The sequence below is a fragment of the Phalacrocorax carbo genome, chromosome 5, assembly GCF_963921805.1.
Source record: "Phalacrocorax carbo chromosome 5, bPhaCar2.1, whole genome shotgun sequence".
Taxonomy (NCBI): domain Eukaryota; kingdom Metazoa; phylum Chordata; class Aves; order Suliformes; family Phalacrocoracidae; genus Phalacrocorax; species Phalacrocorax carbo.
The window spans coordinates 6,159,071-6,173,251 of record NC_087517.1 but is presented as its reverse complement, the minus strand read 5'-3'; the positions used below and the strand labels follow the sequence as shown (position 1 = coordinate 6,173,251).

The following is a 14,181-nucleotide window of genomic DNA, read 5'->3' as shown; positions in this document are numbered from 1 at the left end:
AAGCAACTGAGAAATTATTTTATTGTCTTGAAGAAGTTAACAAGGTCTAGAGTAGTTCAGGCTTCAAAGCAGAGGTTCTTTCTAGTTTTAATGCTGTCTATAACTCCAAGTCTGTAATCATCCTTTTCCATGCATATTGATTATGTTAAACAGTCATGGAGATGTCCGCATGTATGTATGTATATAAAAGTGTGATGTATTTTACATTTGCTAGGTTTTGTTTGCTGGTTTTTTCCTTTAACCCTTAAACTGCAAAGTACAACCTACCACCTGCAGTGACCTGAACAGTAACAGAAATTCAGGGTAAGCAACATCTCCAGCAGACGTTTTTAAAAGTGTAGTTCTTTGAACATGGGAACAACTGAAGCCTGACTACTTCTGTATTCATGCGCTCCTTTGATTTTTAACTACTTAGCTGAAGACTAGTGAAATTTTATCTTCTCTTCCATTATAATTCCACTTCACAATTTGTGTTCACATTGCTATGCCGAGCTGCAGAAATCAATAAAATAAGAGTGAACTTCCAAATCATCAGTCCTTGATGTCTCCTCTAAGTATTTTTACAACATTTTAGCACGTTTAAATTTTAATTTTACAGTATTTTTAGGATATTTTAAGGATTTTAATTATACTTGGATAAGAAAGTTATAGAAAATAAAAAGCAGCATATGCTGAGGGTTTTTCCAGAATGTGTTTCACATTTTTACCCGTCTTTCTGATACACCTAAACATCACTATACATTTGGGAACCTATTTTTCATTGTGATCTAAAAAGCTTGAAGGAAGCAATGGTGTCAAAATTCACTCTCCAGATGGAGGATATGAAAGAACAGTATGATGACATACCTAACCCAGCAACCACCTAATCTGATGAGAATCATCCAGTCAAAGGACCAAACAACTGTGGATCAGTCAGAGTGGGTGAGATCAGTGCCAGCAGCTCACCCGGGTTTCCTTGGCTGATGGACACCCTTGGTCTTATTTGTTGCTGTCAGTGCCTTTGCTACATTCTTTTAAAAAGGCAACGTTGGAGTCAGCTGTAACTGTCTGAAAGTGGGAGGGTGGCCTTTGGTCTTGGAGTGATCAAATAGGTTGAGAAGAGAGAATTGCAAAGTATGGTAGGGAAAAGAAGAGAGCATCTCCCCAAGGACCTGGGAGCCCAAGGCTGAGAGAGAACTACTGCTGATCAGAACAGGCAACAGAAATGAGCTTCAGGAGTGAAAGAAGTGTCCTTTGGGGCTCAGAGGGGCCTTAGCAGATTTTTCTCAATACAAGGAAACTCTGCCATGACTAAAATCAAGCTTGAGGACAAGGAGTGATTTGTTCAAAACCCATTTTATTTTTATCTTGTCTGACCTAAACATGTTGGGTTAAAGACAGTTTTTATAATAGTAAGATCAGCTTTTTAAAGAAAACAATGGGGTTTTTTTCTTCTTTGGGAGATAAAACAGTCCAAATATGGTCTGTATGAGTATCAACAGCAAAGCCAAGTGTTAGATTAGAATGCTAGATATGTCCTAAAATTTACAAGCATGTTGCTCCAAGTCTATTCAGTCTCATATAATAACTACCATATCTGAGCTACCATGCCTGCTGTGGTAATTTTGGAGCATCTGTATTTCTAGACCAAATATAATCTAAGTTTAAAAACCTCATGGTAATTAGATATTAAATATATCAGAAAATTTAAAAATAAAGGAAAATTCTACAGCACAATCCTATAGAGATAGTTTACACTCGTTTTGTGAAGTTATGCTTTAAAGTTCACTGTTATTTAACTAGTTAAAAGCTTTAAATACATTACTTTTTAGGTGGCCTTCACATCAAGTAGGTAAACAGGAACAAAATAATGGCCATTCAGCCATTCTGGTGAAACAAAATCAATTTGACTACAGCAAGTCAGGCTTTCTGTAGTGAAGCCTTTTCAGCATAAAAAGGATGAGGTGAATAAAATACCATTTTGAGCATTGTTCCCTTGATAATTGAAAAATTAACATTTGTAATTCTGGAAATACTACCAGAATTATACAGTCAACAGTAGAATGTAGGTTCCAAATATACCGAATACAAATATATTTTGAAAAACTCATATTTCTAGAGGCAACAATTTGCCACATTGATTTTAAATATGCAAAAGATTATAAGCACAGTGTGTAATGTGGCACAGTATGGCTTAGATCACCAATGTCCATTAGATTGTGTGCACTAATAATGCCTAAACCACTAGATTAACATGAAAACTGTTGAAAAAAATAATTCTTCTGTATACCAGCCAGCTAAACATCTTCCAAATATCTTTATAGACTTACTTTGACCTTGTTTAAGCAAAAAGTTAGCACTTGCTAATATTTACAAGCGAGTAATATAACACTTTAAGGCTCACAGCAACCCCAAACAACATAAGGGGGACAAAGTCAGGTAAAAAAACCCCAGAGTTTGTGTTTATGTTACTTCAACTGAGCAATATTTAAATACCTCTTAAAATGTCTGGTTTGTTCCATTTTTTTATTTAAAAAAGTGATTTCACATGCAAGTTTGAAACCTTATTAATAGCAATTTCTCTTGCTGGTGAAAGTACACCGCTATTGGCAGTTGTGCCGCCAGCTCTAGGGTAGCCCGTGCTGTGGGCTGTCAAATAGTTACCCATACTACACAGCAGTTTGTCTTCTGAAGTGAAGAATAAGAAATCACAGCTTAAACTATATGGGAAATCAAACTCCAGCAGTGTTAGGTGCTCAGCGTTCTCAATTCCCAGTCAACAGCTTGTAGGATCAGGCTCTCTTGTAGGCAAACTGTAATTATCTGAGTTACAGGGTTGTTTGAGCTAGCATATCTGCTCTTGCAAAACCTGATAGTCACAAAAAATGACAACTTCTAATCTGAGGAGTGACACCTACCACAGATAGAGTTCCTTAGCAGCATGCTGTTCAGAGCGAATATTAAACCACCTCCTGACACACCTGATTTTCTGTAGTAGCCTTCCACCAAGGAACAATTTAATCTGTCCCTGCTGAGTTCTTGAGAGCTGACAAGAATGAAAACTGAGGTGGTATGGCTGGAGGCCATATTAATTTTTTAAATAATGAAAAATACATTAACAAGTGTTCTTTAAGCATACTTTAAAGTTATGAAACTACACAAAGCTCTAACTAACAATGTAAGCTCCTGGGGAAGGAAAGTGGGGAGAAAAACAGTGATATTTTCCTGGTCTTTGTAAGTATTAGGACCATCAATAATATATCATTGGATAATCCATAACTCTTTTGGTATTGCATTGGTATATTTGCTATGTTTTACTTATAAAGAGTAGAAATTCCAGTTAGACACTATTTAAAAGAGTCTTTTGAATTTGCTGGTTTAGTATACAAATCTTATTCATGTTTGCATGTTTGATTAGAGTAACCTCAACCTATTTGACACTTCTCAGCAAGGATGCTCCTTGGTGCTGCCTTAAAACGTTTATATCTACATACTGTCTGCTCCTTCATCTACTCCACATTTGGATTACTCTGTGGCAAAATGAAATGTCTGCTGTTTAGTAAAAGAAAGTCTGCAATGGAAGTTCTGTGATATATATTATCCATTTCCATATTCACAGTGAAATGAAGAATTACCAGATTGACAGCTGAGTATTCATTATCTACTCAGACAGCTGCCTTTCATTAAGCAACCACCAAAATACGGTAAAGAGCCGTCTATTCCTTGCAACTCCTGTTGAAGGGATCTTTATGCAGAGTCTGAGGGCTGTGCAGAGACCTTACACCAAAACAGCACCCTATCACTGTGAACTGGAGATAACTTCTCTGAGACAGGTGGATTAAAACATGGATTATAAATGACAGGGAATGAAAATCCCTGTGCTAAAACAATGGTATTTTAGCTACTTTCACTGTCTTGAGCTTCAATTTACAAGTAAAGATTTTAAGCTCTCTGAAGGCCAAGATGAATATTCATACTGCTTATTTTCTTGAGTACTAGAAAATAATTACTGTAAAATGGATTTCAACTGAGGCAGTTGTTACCTCCTGCTGAAGCGGTCTTTTGTGGAAAAGGTCCATAAAAGAAAAAGTAATATGGGTTGACAAACTGGAGGTTTTAATACTGAAACAACATTTAGTATGATGAGAGATGATTCTAGGCAAGGGAGTTTCTGTGAAGTGTGGTGGGCGAGGTGGAAACTAGAGAACTGCAGGTATTTTCTGTCATTGCTATAATAAACGGTACAAACATCTTAACTAAGGTTCTAAAAAATGTTTAGGTCTTTCTGTTGCTTCCACATAATCAATGGAAAATGCATCAGGGAAGACAGTGCTTTTTATCTTCTGTTGACTTTGCAAGCACTACAGGAAGTCTCACTCTGCCAAACTACTTGAATAAGCTCCAGAATCTGCACAGTGATACAGGTTGGAGTGAAGAAGTCTTATAAAGTCCACAAAGATATAGGATGGCTTTGTGAATGATTACAAAGAACTACATTATGGATCCATTGTATCTAACTACTGAAAGAATACAGTAGAGATGTAGGAGTTACTCCCTGGCAGGTATAAGCTTAAATGGACAAAGTAATAATTTACAACTGACCAACTTAACCAATCTTTACATTTCTGCACTCAGGAAGAATAAACATGAAGTTGTAACAAATAAATACCTCCAACTCTGTTCAAGGTCTAGTTTTTGTCTGTTTTCCATGGGGGACTTAAAGCTTTAAATTATCTGTAAATAGCAGTTCAACTTCTTCTTAGTGAGATTCTCTGAATGTCATTATCAGTTAGCATTGCCTACCATCTTTGAGGATAGTTTCCCGCTCTGTGCCATCAATTTTCTGTCGTCCAATTAGGAAACTGGTAGTATCAGCAAAGTAAATATAATTGGTTTCAGCATGGAAGTCCAGAGCACGAGGATTAACCAGGTTTTCTATAGGGATCATGTATTCATCAGATACTTTGGTATTCAGGTCCATTCCCCGTATTATTCCTGGGCGTCCCTTCCCATAAAAAAGAAACAATTCATTCTTTGGTCCTGCAAAAGAAAGATTACAAACATAAACAACCGATGGTGTCTAATCTTCTTTACAGTGCATAATGCCCCTGTTTAATTAACTGGCACAATTATTAGGGGAGAAGGAGCATTATTCAATACCAAAAATTAAACTTTCATATATTCTGAAGGTATCTAAACTCAAGAAATCTAGCTAATTACATTACCTTAGTTAAAATACAAATTACTTCAGTGAGCTGCTTACATCTAATTATACTTTTCTGTAAAAGTCCACACTAAAAAGCAATGCTAGTTCACAGAATAACTGTGAAATGGACATACACGCGTTTGTAGACATTTAATTTTACAATTCGTTAGGATCTATCAGGATAATGCAGACCATTACTGAAGTAATCATTAAATCTAACAAGACTGTAAACTCCAGCAAACACAAAACACCATCTTTTTCACCTGAAGTTTCTCAGAAATGAACAAGACAAAAAGATTACAGTAAATTTCTTTTGAATGGGAAGGAATACAACAAATCAATAGACGCTGTTCTGTCATACCAAGATATAAAACATCGATACCAGTATTTCCTATTTCTGAGGAGATTTTTACAGTTTAATCAAGTAGGTTAATTACAAATAACTGAAGCTTAGTAAGGTAATTCTCTTTCCTTAAAGATACTCATAAATATCCTTAGATCCTTAGTACTATCAATATACCTCTTAAAATTCTCTAATATAAATGTTTTCCTAATGCCTCTCAGGGGTTTTTGTTGGCATTGTTAGTGAAAACCATGTGAGGTTTGACTGAGGTCAAATACATCCATCTACCAGCATCCATCAAACTATCTAACTGCATGCCTTTCAGCTGAACTAAATTGATGCCATTTGATCAAGAAACCAGGCAAAAATAGGTTTTCTCCCAAACATTCAGGATTGTTCTGTTGGCTGTAGGTGACCAACACATTACGTACACCTCATGTTAGGTACAACCATAGTTACACAAATCAAACTCGCTTTCACGAAGTATTGGGAGGAAAATCTTGCTTTACTTATTCACATGAATGGCCTGCTCCTGAGTTAGAAGCTGATTGTATGAGTAGAAATTAGGTGTGACAAAGTATTTAACAGCATTTCAGTACCTATGTGCTGTGAGAATGCAAAGTATATAAAGAAAGGGTAAGACTGGTTAGCTTAAAACCTGTGATAACTTTTAGAATTTTTTAATGGCATCTGAGGTTTAATTTGTCACTTCGATGAACTAAGCCAAATCAAATAATTTTAAGGGAAACAATGAGTATATGAACAAAGCGCCAGGTACGTGTTGCAAAAAAAATTTACCCCAAAATGGCCCATGTGATTTCTATTGTTATCGATAAGCACATTAAATAACACCCAGAACTATACCCTGAAATACGAGCGGCTGGCAGACCCTTTGATTTAAATAACATACTTTTGCATGACCTGCCATCACTTCCCAAGATGAAGCCAGTCCTGCAGCGACAAGTCCGTGCTTTGTAGTTGCTGCTGAGCAGACAGATATGTGAACATCCCCCCGGCATTCCATATGGGTCCACTTCACATGCATGGCTTCGGACTACGGCGAGTGAAAAACGGCATGATTGAAATCCATTTAAAGCAAGACACTTATATGCATCAGCATTTAGTAAGTTTATGCAGGAAAAAAAATGGGAATTTGTGTCAAAATAAATCTTTCCTCAGAATATAAGTACAAAAGAAAGTGTTTTTTTTAAGACGATACCCAAAACAGATAAATAATCCAAAGGGTCGTCTTGTGGATATCAAGCCACACCCTACAGTGTCGTATGCCATCACCCCTTTTTGAATAAGCTTCTGCACGCGTTTGCCAGGCAGCCCTGCCCTGGGATAGCTGACACTTTTTCCCGTTTCTATTTGTTGCTTTGGCTCACTTGATGGGTGGCTTTCTGGGAACAGAGCAAACCCCATGACAACGCAGTTTGCTATTCATTCAATGCCATTAGACAGCACCGTTCTGGGGCAGATGCCTGCGCAGAAAGTAAAGAACAGAACGAGCCTTGTAGCTTTTTGCCACATTTATACAGTTGGGCCATAAATCCAGGTTTCCCTTGACTTCATATTTTCAAATGCACGGTTCTAAATCAGCAGACTAATACATCAAATTATTTTTTTAAACTCTGTAAGATTAATCCAATAAGGAAACAAAATATATCTTGCTATCCTACATTTACTAAGCTGACTTACAACAGGCCAGCAGTATTTTAGCTCAAAAAAATGTTTTCCTTTTCCGCTCCTTTCCTTCAAGCTTTTTAGTTTTTGTTTGTTTTTGTTGGTTTTTTTTTAAGTAATCAAGTGGTTTAAGGTCGATATTTTTAAAGGTATACAGAAACTCTTCCAAGCTGAGACAGCCTTTACAGCGAATCTTGACAAGCAACAAACATGTCCATTCAAAACAAAAGAAGTAGCAGAGCAAACAAAGGGCAAGAGGAACAGAGTAATCACAGGATGTAATAAAAGATTACACTGTGTTCATGTCTCTCCTCTACTCAACCTCTCTGACTCCCTCAGGGGTACAAGAGGGGGGGTTACAGCAAAGACAGAGTCTTTGCAACCTCCTTCACACACTGACATCTGCAAATCAATGCCTTCAGCTATAGGGTGAAAATTAGTTCACCCAGTCTACATCAATTTAGAGTTTGTTACCACTTCAGAAACTTCTCTAAAAGCAGTCAGTCTGTTTAATAACATTGATGTTGATCACCAGAATTGATGTGTTAGCTTTTCTGTCCAGGCAGTCATGGCAAGGATTTATTGCTATCACTCATATTAAAAAAATTCTCATCAGTATCACTGTAAACATTTTGGATCTTGCTATCTTTGCACAAAATCCCCACAAATCTGACTGCTGTTCTGAATGCAGAAAGTATGTGATCAGAACCACGATTAGAGTCATGCGGGACTATGGACCTCTGAAATTGTTATTTTGTAAAAAAATTCTGAGATTATAAAGAGTTTTTTATTCTAGACATAAATTGAAAATTTCTTTCACAAAAGGCAAAAACAATACTTATACAAACCAAGGAAAACTTAACAGCAATTTCCTGTCTCACCAACTGCTGTGCTGGCACTTAGGCAGGCTGGCTGCCCACATCTCCATGCTTTTTTGGTAACCGGGAAGACGGGTGCTCTCCTGAGGTCTGTAGTCTGTCTGAAAAGCAGGCCCAGAGAAACCAGGAATCTCTGAGGCCTGACGGCCAAGAGTGTGGACGGTATTGGACATCCAGCAATTCCGAAGGTGTTAAATTCTGGAAGTGTTAAGTGCGTGGAGCCTGAAAACTTGCAGAGCAGGGCTCTTTGGTGGTTCTCCAAGCTGAATGCTCAGGAAGCAGCTGTGTTACGAGCTTGGAGACGCAGGAAAGGTGGCAGCAAGCACGTAGAAAACTGGGCAGATGAAGAAGCAACAGAGAGTTTTGCCACAGTGGCAAATTTTTGCTGCAGCTTCTGAGACATTTTTCTGGAAGAACCTTCTTAACAACACATCCACCTAATATCTGGTTTTACATTTCCTAGAAAAAGGAATTTTGATCTTACCTGCTGTTTGAGTTCTTTTCTGGTATACACGGATCTCCTTAGCATTGTCAAGTCTAGCAAGAGACTGAACATCGGTGCCATTGTATCTGTTTATTCGTAAAATGCTGAGGTTATCTGAATTAACTGTATATAAATAGCTTTCAAATACTGCTAAACCACAAAGATGCCTAATCTGGAAAAGAAAAAAATGATATCATTATTTTTGCTGATATATTTTAGGCATATCTATGATTTGTAAACATCAAATATTACTGTGACTTGTACATGCTAAACTGTACGAAATGATTTCTGAATATGCTGATAAATATTTGTAAATAATAAGCACAAACTACGCTACAAGTATAGTTCACATTCTTTGAGTCTGAAGTTTATAAGTAGAAAAGCTTTGTACAAGAAAGGCAGAACATTCAAAAGGTTTAGCAATCCAAATTCATTTATCCTCTGAATTTCCCCCTTTCTCTGTCTTTTAAACTAGAAACTCCTGCATAGTTTAAGTGCAACAGCTTCTTTTAGTATTAACTAACATTATCTAACAGTAACTAAGACAAATTAACTAATATTAATTAGCATTAACAAATATAGTAAATATAGAATTTTAAAACACAGTTTCTAGGTTGAATTGGAGTATCTTTTTATTATGTTATAATCAAAGCAAGGCAAATAGTGGATGATATACCCACTTAATATTTTCCTAAGTAAATAAATGAATAAATAAAAAGAATTTCTCTCAGCTATGCTTGTGTTCCTTTTGTGATGGTGTCTTTGAATATGGCTGTGGTCACAAGGTACTCCTTGCTTCTCAAAAAGTGAATTCTAAAATTGTATTTATCTGTGATGTGTCTGGGTACATTGATTAAAAATTACCTTACATTAGTTAGTTAGCCAATCACAGCTTGAACATGAAGTGTTAGATAATCTAGCAGTTGTGCTTGATTTATAGATTTAGAAGACATAAAATATCTCATTGACAATTTCAAAAGCTTAACAAATTTAAGAAAATTGGTTGGCAGATGTTCAGATTTTCACAGGCTGAATATCCTATTAACTTAATCAAGAACTTGTTCACCACAAATTATTTACCTCATTTATTGCTCATTTATTTACCTCCTTTATTAGCTCATTTACTCACAAATTCAGACATACATCACCAATAAAAACCCAAAACCAAACCCAAACAAAAAACCCTGTTGTGCATCAAATATTTCAGTCCTTTCTGGAAATTGCCCCCCAGTTGCCAAATCTTGCTATTGTATTCTACCCTTACCCAGAAAAAAAGAAGAAATAATTGAGATCAATGGAAATGTTTGATTAAGACCCAAAAGAAATTCAATCTAATTATAGTAAGATGGAAAAGAAAATAGCCTTGAAAATAATGATGCATCTGTACCAAATTGTTGAATTATCTTGTGCATTAGAATCCTTTCTTCCCTATTTCCATTTGCACTCAGTTTAAAGCTTTTTTATTGAACTCCCATGAGAGCTTTCCTATACATTATTGAAACTATGTGAGTTTTTATACAATATATTTTATAATGACTCAATTATATATATCTAATTTATGCACTTGTTGGTTTTTACCTCCCATTAAGCTTTCCAGTTATCCTATGCATGAATGGAAATATTCCTTGCTACAAAGAATAGTCTTTTGAAAGCCACACAGACCATCAATCATAAAAGCCCGTATCACTTGGAAAGCATGTCTTTTGATAGCTTTTACTTATAATATGAAGTTTAATCCCTAAAATTACTTGAGAATAATTTTCTGGTCTGCTCTTTTCTTGCACTAATGAGGAGTAACTTGGAGTAACCATCATTCTAAATCCTGGCAAATGACAAGCACAGTAGTGAAATCAACAATTTTTCATTTGAGTGGAAAGACAACCAATATGCTTCTCCTTCTGTGATAGCAGTGACCAACTAAAAGACCAAAGATTTTAATACCCTTCACCCATATTGAAAGAAACAGACATCCTTCTCCTCTCCTAGACAGTTTAGAGAAGAAAGAATCCCTCTGAACTTCATAAAGAATCCTCTTCTGCATCTAAATTGCAGAAAGAAGAGAAAGAAAAAGCATCTCTCCTATGACACCAGTACAACTCAGTTACAAGCCTGTGAAAGTGTTTGTTGGTTGTTTCTGAAAATGGCTTTCTTTTTTTTATGTACCTATTCCAAAATGTTACCTGGGAAGAAAAAAAAATAAGAAAATTACAAGATATTTTATTCCAGAAAAGCTGGCTAAAGACTGGGAGTAATTCGGTAGAAAATAGGAAGGTGTTTCCTATTTAGGCAGGTGACCTAGACTGGTTTTTGTCACATTTTCTGCCTGTTTTTAAATGGTAGTTAGCTAACCAGTTGTCTCTTGGTAGACAGTGATGACTTGGAAGCAAGCAAAGAATGACAGCAGAACAGGTAAAATGCTTATTCTGTCTGCACATTTTTACACACTCTGTTTAACCTCTGGCAGAAGCAGATGTACCCATGGTACCCACACCAGCTCTGGGAGTCCAAGTAGCAACGAGGAACAGTTTGGTCTTTGATAATTTCCCTTGATTTACATAAGCCTCACAACTGCCAGGGAACCCTTCCTTTCCCAGCTACCTACTACCCTGCTTGCCAGACTGAAGCAACAATTACAGATTGATATACTCCCGCTGAAAGACTCATACAGTCTTGGCATTTGTATTTATGACTCTGAACATCTGGATCAACTGGGAAAAGCATCATTGCCATCAACGAAATATGATTTAAAGGCATCCAGATTGGTCCGAACAGGTGAATAGTTTTCGCTGTACTGTTTCTTTCACATTCTTGTGCCTGTTAGTCTCTCCTTCCTGAACTGACAAGTTTATCTTCCCGTCATTAATAATTTAACCCTTAGCATCTTTCCATTGCCCCATATTTTCCCTCCTGAAGTCCTTTACAATGAGGTGTGTGACTTACATGGTGCATTATTAATGAGCCACTGCATGGAAGTTTGTCCATAGGTTGCAAAACAGGTTAAATTGTAAATAAAACAAAACATGCAGATGGATCTTTTACTGCCTAATGCATTTGAACTAAAAAGAGAAAAAACACCTGAAATTACTGTAACTGTTAGTATTATGTAAGTTTATTTATTGACATTTCTTTTTACAAATTTGCAAATAAATACCTACTTGTCTGCCTTTAATTATTGTATGCCTCTTTCTCCCTTGATAGTCAACAACTTCCACGCTATCCAGATATATGTCAACCCAGTACACATATTTATTGATGAGGTCTAGTGCAAGAGCAGTTGGCTGTTCAATTTTAGTGTCTACTATCCACGTCCTGTTCATCCCATCCATGTCACATCTCTCAACCTTGGCAGCATTCCCGTAGTCTGTAAAGAAAAGCTTTCTGTTGAAAGAAAATAAGATGTTGTAAGTTTCAAAGGGTGTCAGCAGAGTGCAAAGCTGCTGACGGCGGCTCTCTTCATCATTTCATGGAGTTCATCTATCAATAACCCATATAAACCATACTGATAATCATATAATTACCAAAAAAAGATCACCATGCCTTCTAACAAATTCACAATTTCACAGAATTTTCTTTCAAACGGAATGTACAGAATTTCTAAATGCATTCCTTTACGCCCCTGATAAACCATGTGAGACTTGTCTTAAATGGGTGGCATTCATATGTACAGAGACTACATTACAATCTTAAATATCTCTTTAGCATTATTTATAAAAAAAAGGCAAGATACTTACAAAAAACAACGAGTGGCAAAAACACAGGGTTTGGAGAAAAATTAATTGCATGTAAGGCATAATAAATACAGCGATGCACACTGTCAGGTTTTTTACAATATATTTCTAAAGAAGATGCTTTAGTCTGTAGTGGATTTGTATCTAGTCTTGGAAGGATGTTCAAGCTTTAAAATGTTTCCACAAATCCAAAGAGTCGTTCCATCCAAGAATAATGGGAAACTATCAAAGACTAAAAATTGCTGCTAAAGCTTCCTAACCCGATACTTGGTTAGCATTCAGTGGGTTTAGTACACACAAATCAATTTTGATTAAACTGACAATATTTTAACAAGATTACCTATTTGTGATACTAAATTACACTTGCAATCTGAAGACCATCTTGCCATGACTTTAACACACTATAAAGAATAATCTGATTCCAGACTGAGTGTTACTAAAACTACTTTGAGAATCAGGATTTCATTTTCCAAATGAAGTGAATTATCTCCCTGTTATTACCACTAATGGGAATTACACTGGATCAACAGCATATAAACCTTGAGGTATCTTTATGTTAAAGAGCAGTAATTTATAGAAATGCAGCGTTATAGTATGTTTTAGGCTAGAAAGAATACACATTTGCTAAATAGCCAAATTAGACCCATACCCTTTATATTTACCATATTCAAATAAATAAGAATACGGTTAAAATGTAGTTAAAATGTTTCATGTGCAAAATATGTAAATTAAAATACCATTACAAGTATTGGAGGCGGTAGAATTATCTATAGTATCTGTATAGCAGCTGTCAAATGCCAGAATGAATTGATGACAGAATCATAAAATAGGGCTTGAGGAGAATTTGAAAGGTCATGTAGTCCATCACCAGGCCATAAGGCAGAATAAACTTTACCTATAGCGTTCCTGAGGGATAGCTCCATTCCTGACAGGGACTGCTATTTATCAAAATAATTTTGAATTCCTGTCTTGTCCTCCATTGCAATTCTGTATCCCAGCTGTACTTTAAGAACACTTTAAGAAACACATACTTAACATTCAGGTCCATAGAAATCAAACTGTGCATACTACAGACGATGTGCAAATTAAAAATTATGTCTGCAAAGCAAATGTTTAACTTGGAATGAAAACAGCCAAAGAACTCTGTGTGTGTATATATGTGCATTCACGGACATATATATATGTATATGTATTTCATCAGCAATAACAAGGCCAACACCTATTACATTTAAAATAAGTTGTTAAAACGTTACATGCGATCAGTCTACAATCTCTGCTTCTGGATTTGATTTAGGTTCTTAATGGAACTTTGTATCTCAAGATTCAAAATCCGAACTAAAGCTCATTTCGCACTCTCAGAACAAAACGGGTTGTGCTGCGACCAGGCGCCCGCCCGCCCGCCCCTCCGTGCCGATGAACGCACACACATACTCGCAGCAGCCACAGGCCTGGACTGACTTCAGCCTGACTCTACTTGATTGCTTAGTGCACAGAGTTCTTAAACAAGACTTAGCATTTCTACGGGATACCGCAAAACAGACTAATGCACAAGTTAGAAATAATAATTACTTGGCTTTTACAACCACAATCTCTTCTCAGATCAGACAAGAAATAAAATGTTTGTATATCAATAACCGACAGACACAGTAAAGACTATCTAATCTAAGATGATCCTCCAGCTTGCAGGTATGTGGGATCTTTTTTTATTTTCTAAATATCAGTTTTATATTAACACCATTTGTGCCAAGGGAGCTAGCATGACTTCATGTGCAAATTACATACTTTTCATTTTTAAAATAATTACTCTTCACCTGGAGACTGACAATAATAAAACTTTATCTTTTAATGTAGAAGCAAAAGACAGGGCAAGAAAGTAG

General features: G+C 36.3%; 1 protein-coding gene across 1 annotated transcript in view; it reads right to left on the bottom strand.

Moving 5' to 3' along the window:
* LRP1B (LDL receptor related protein 1B) overlaps positions 1-14,181 on the bottom strand; it is a 761,744-nt gene that overhangs the window by 297,939 nt on the left and 449,624 nt on the right. The window contains exons 8-11 of the mRNA XM_064451033.1: positions 11,732-11,954; positions 8,577-8,748; positions 6,439-6,582; positions 4,783-5,019 (exon numbers count right to left, since the gene is read on the bottom strand). Coding sequence (XP_064307103.1) covers positions 4,783-5,019; positions 6,439-6,582; positions 8,577-8,748; positions 11,732-11,954 — 776 coding nt within the window. The remainder of the gene's footprint in view (positions 1-4,782; positions 5,020-6,438; positions 6,583-8,576; positions 8,749-11,731; positions 11,955-14,181) is intronic.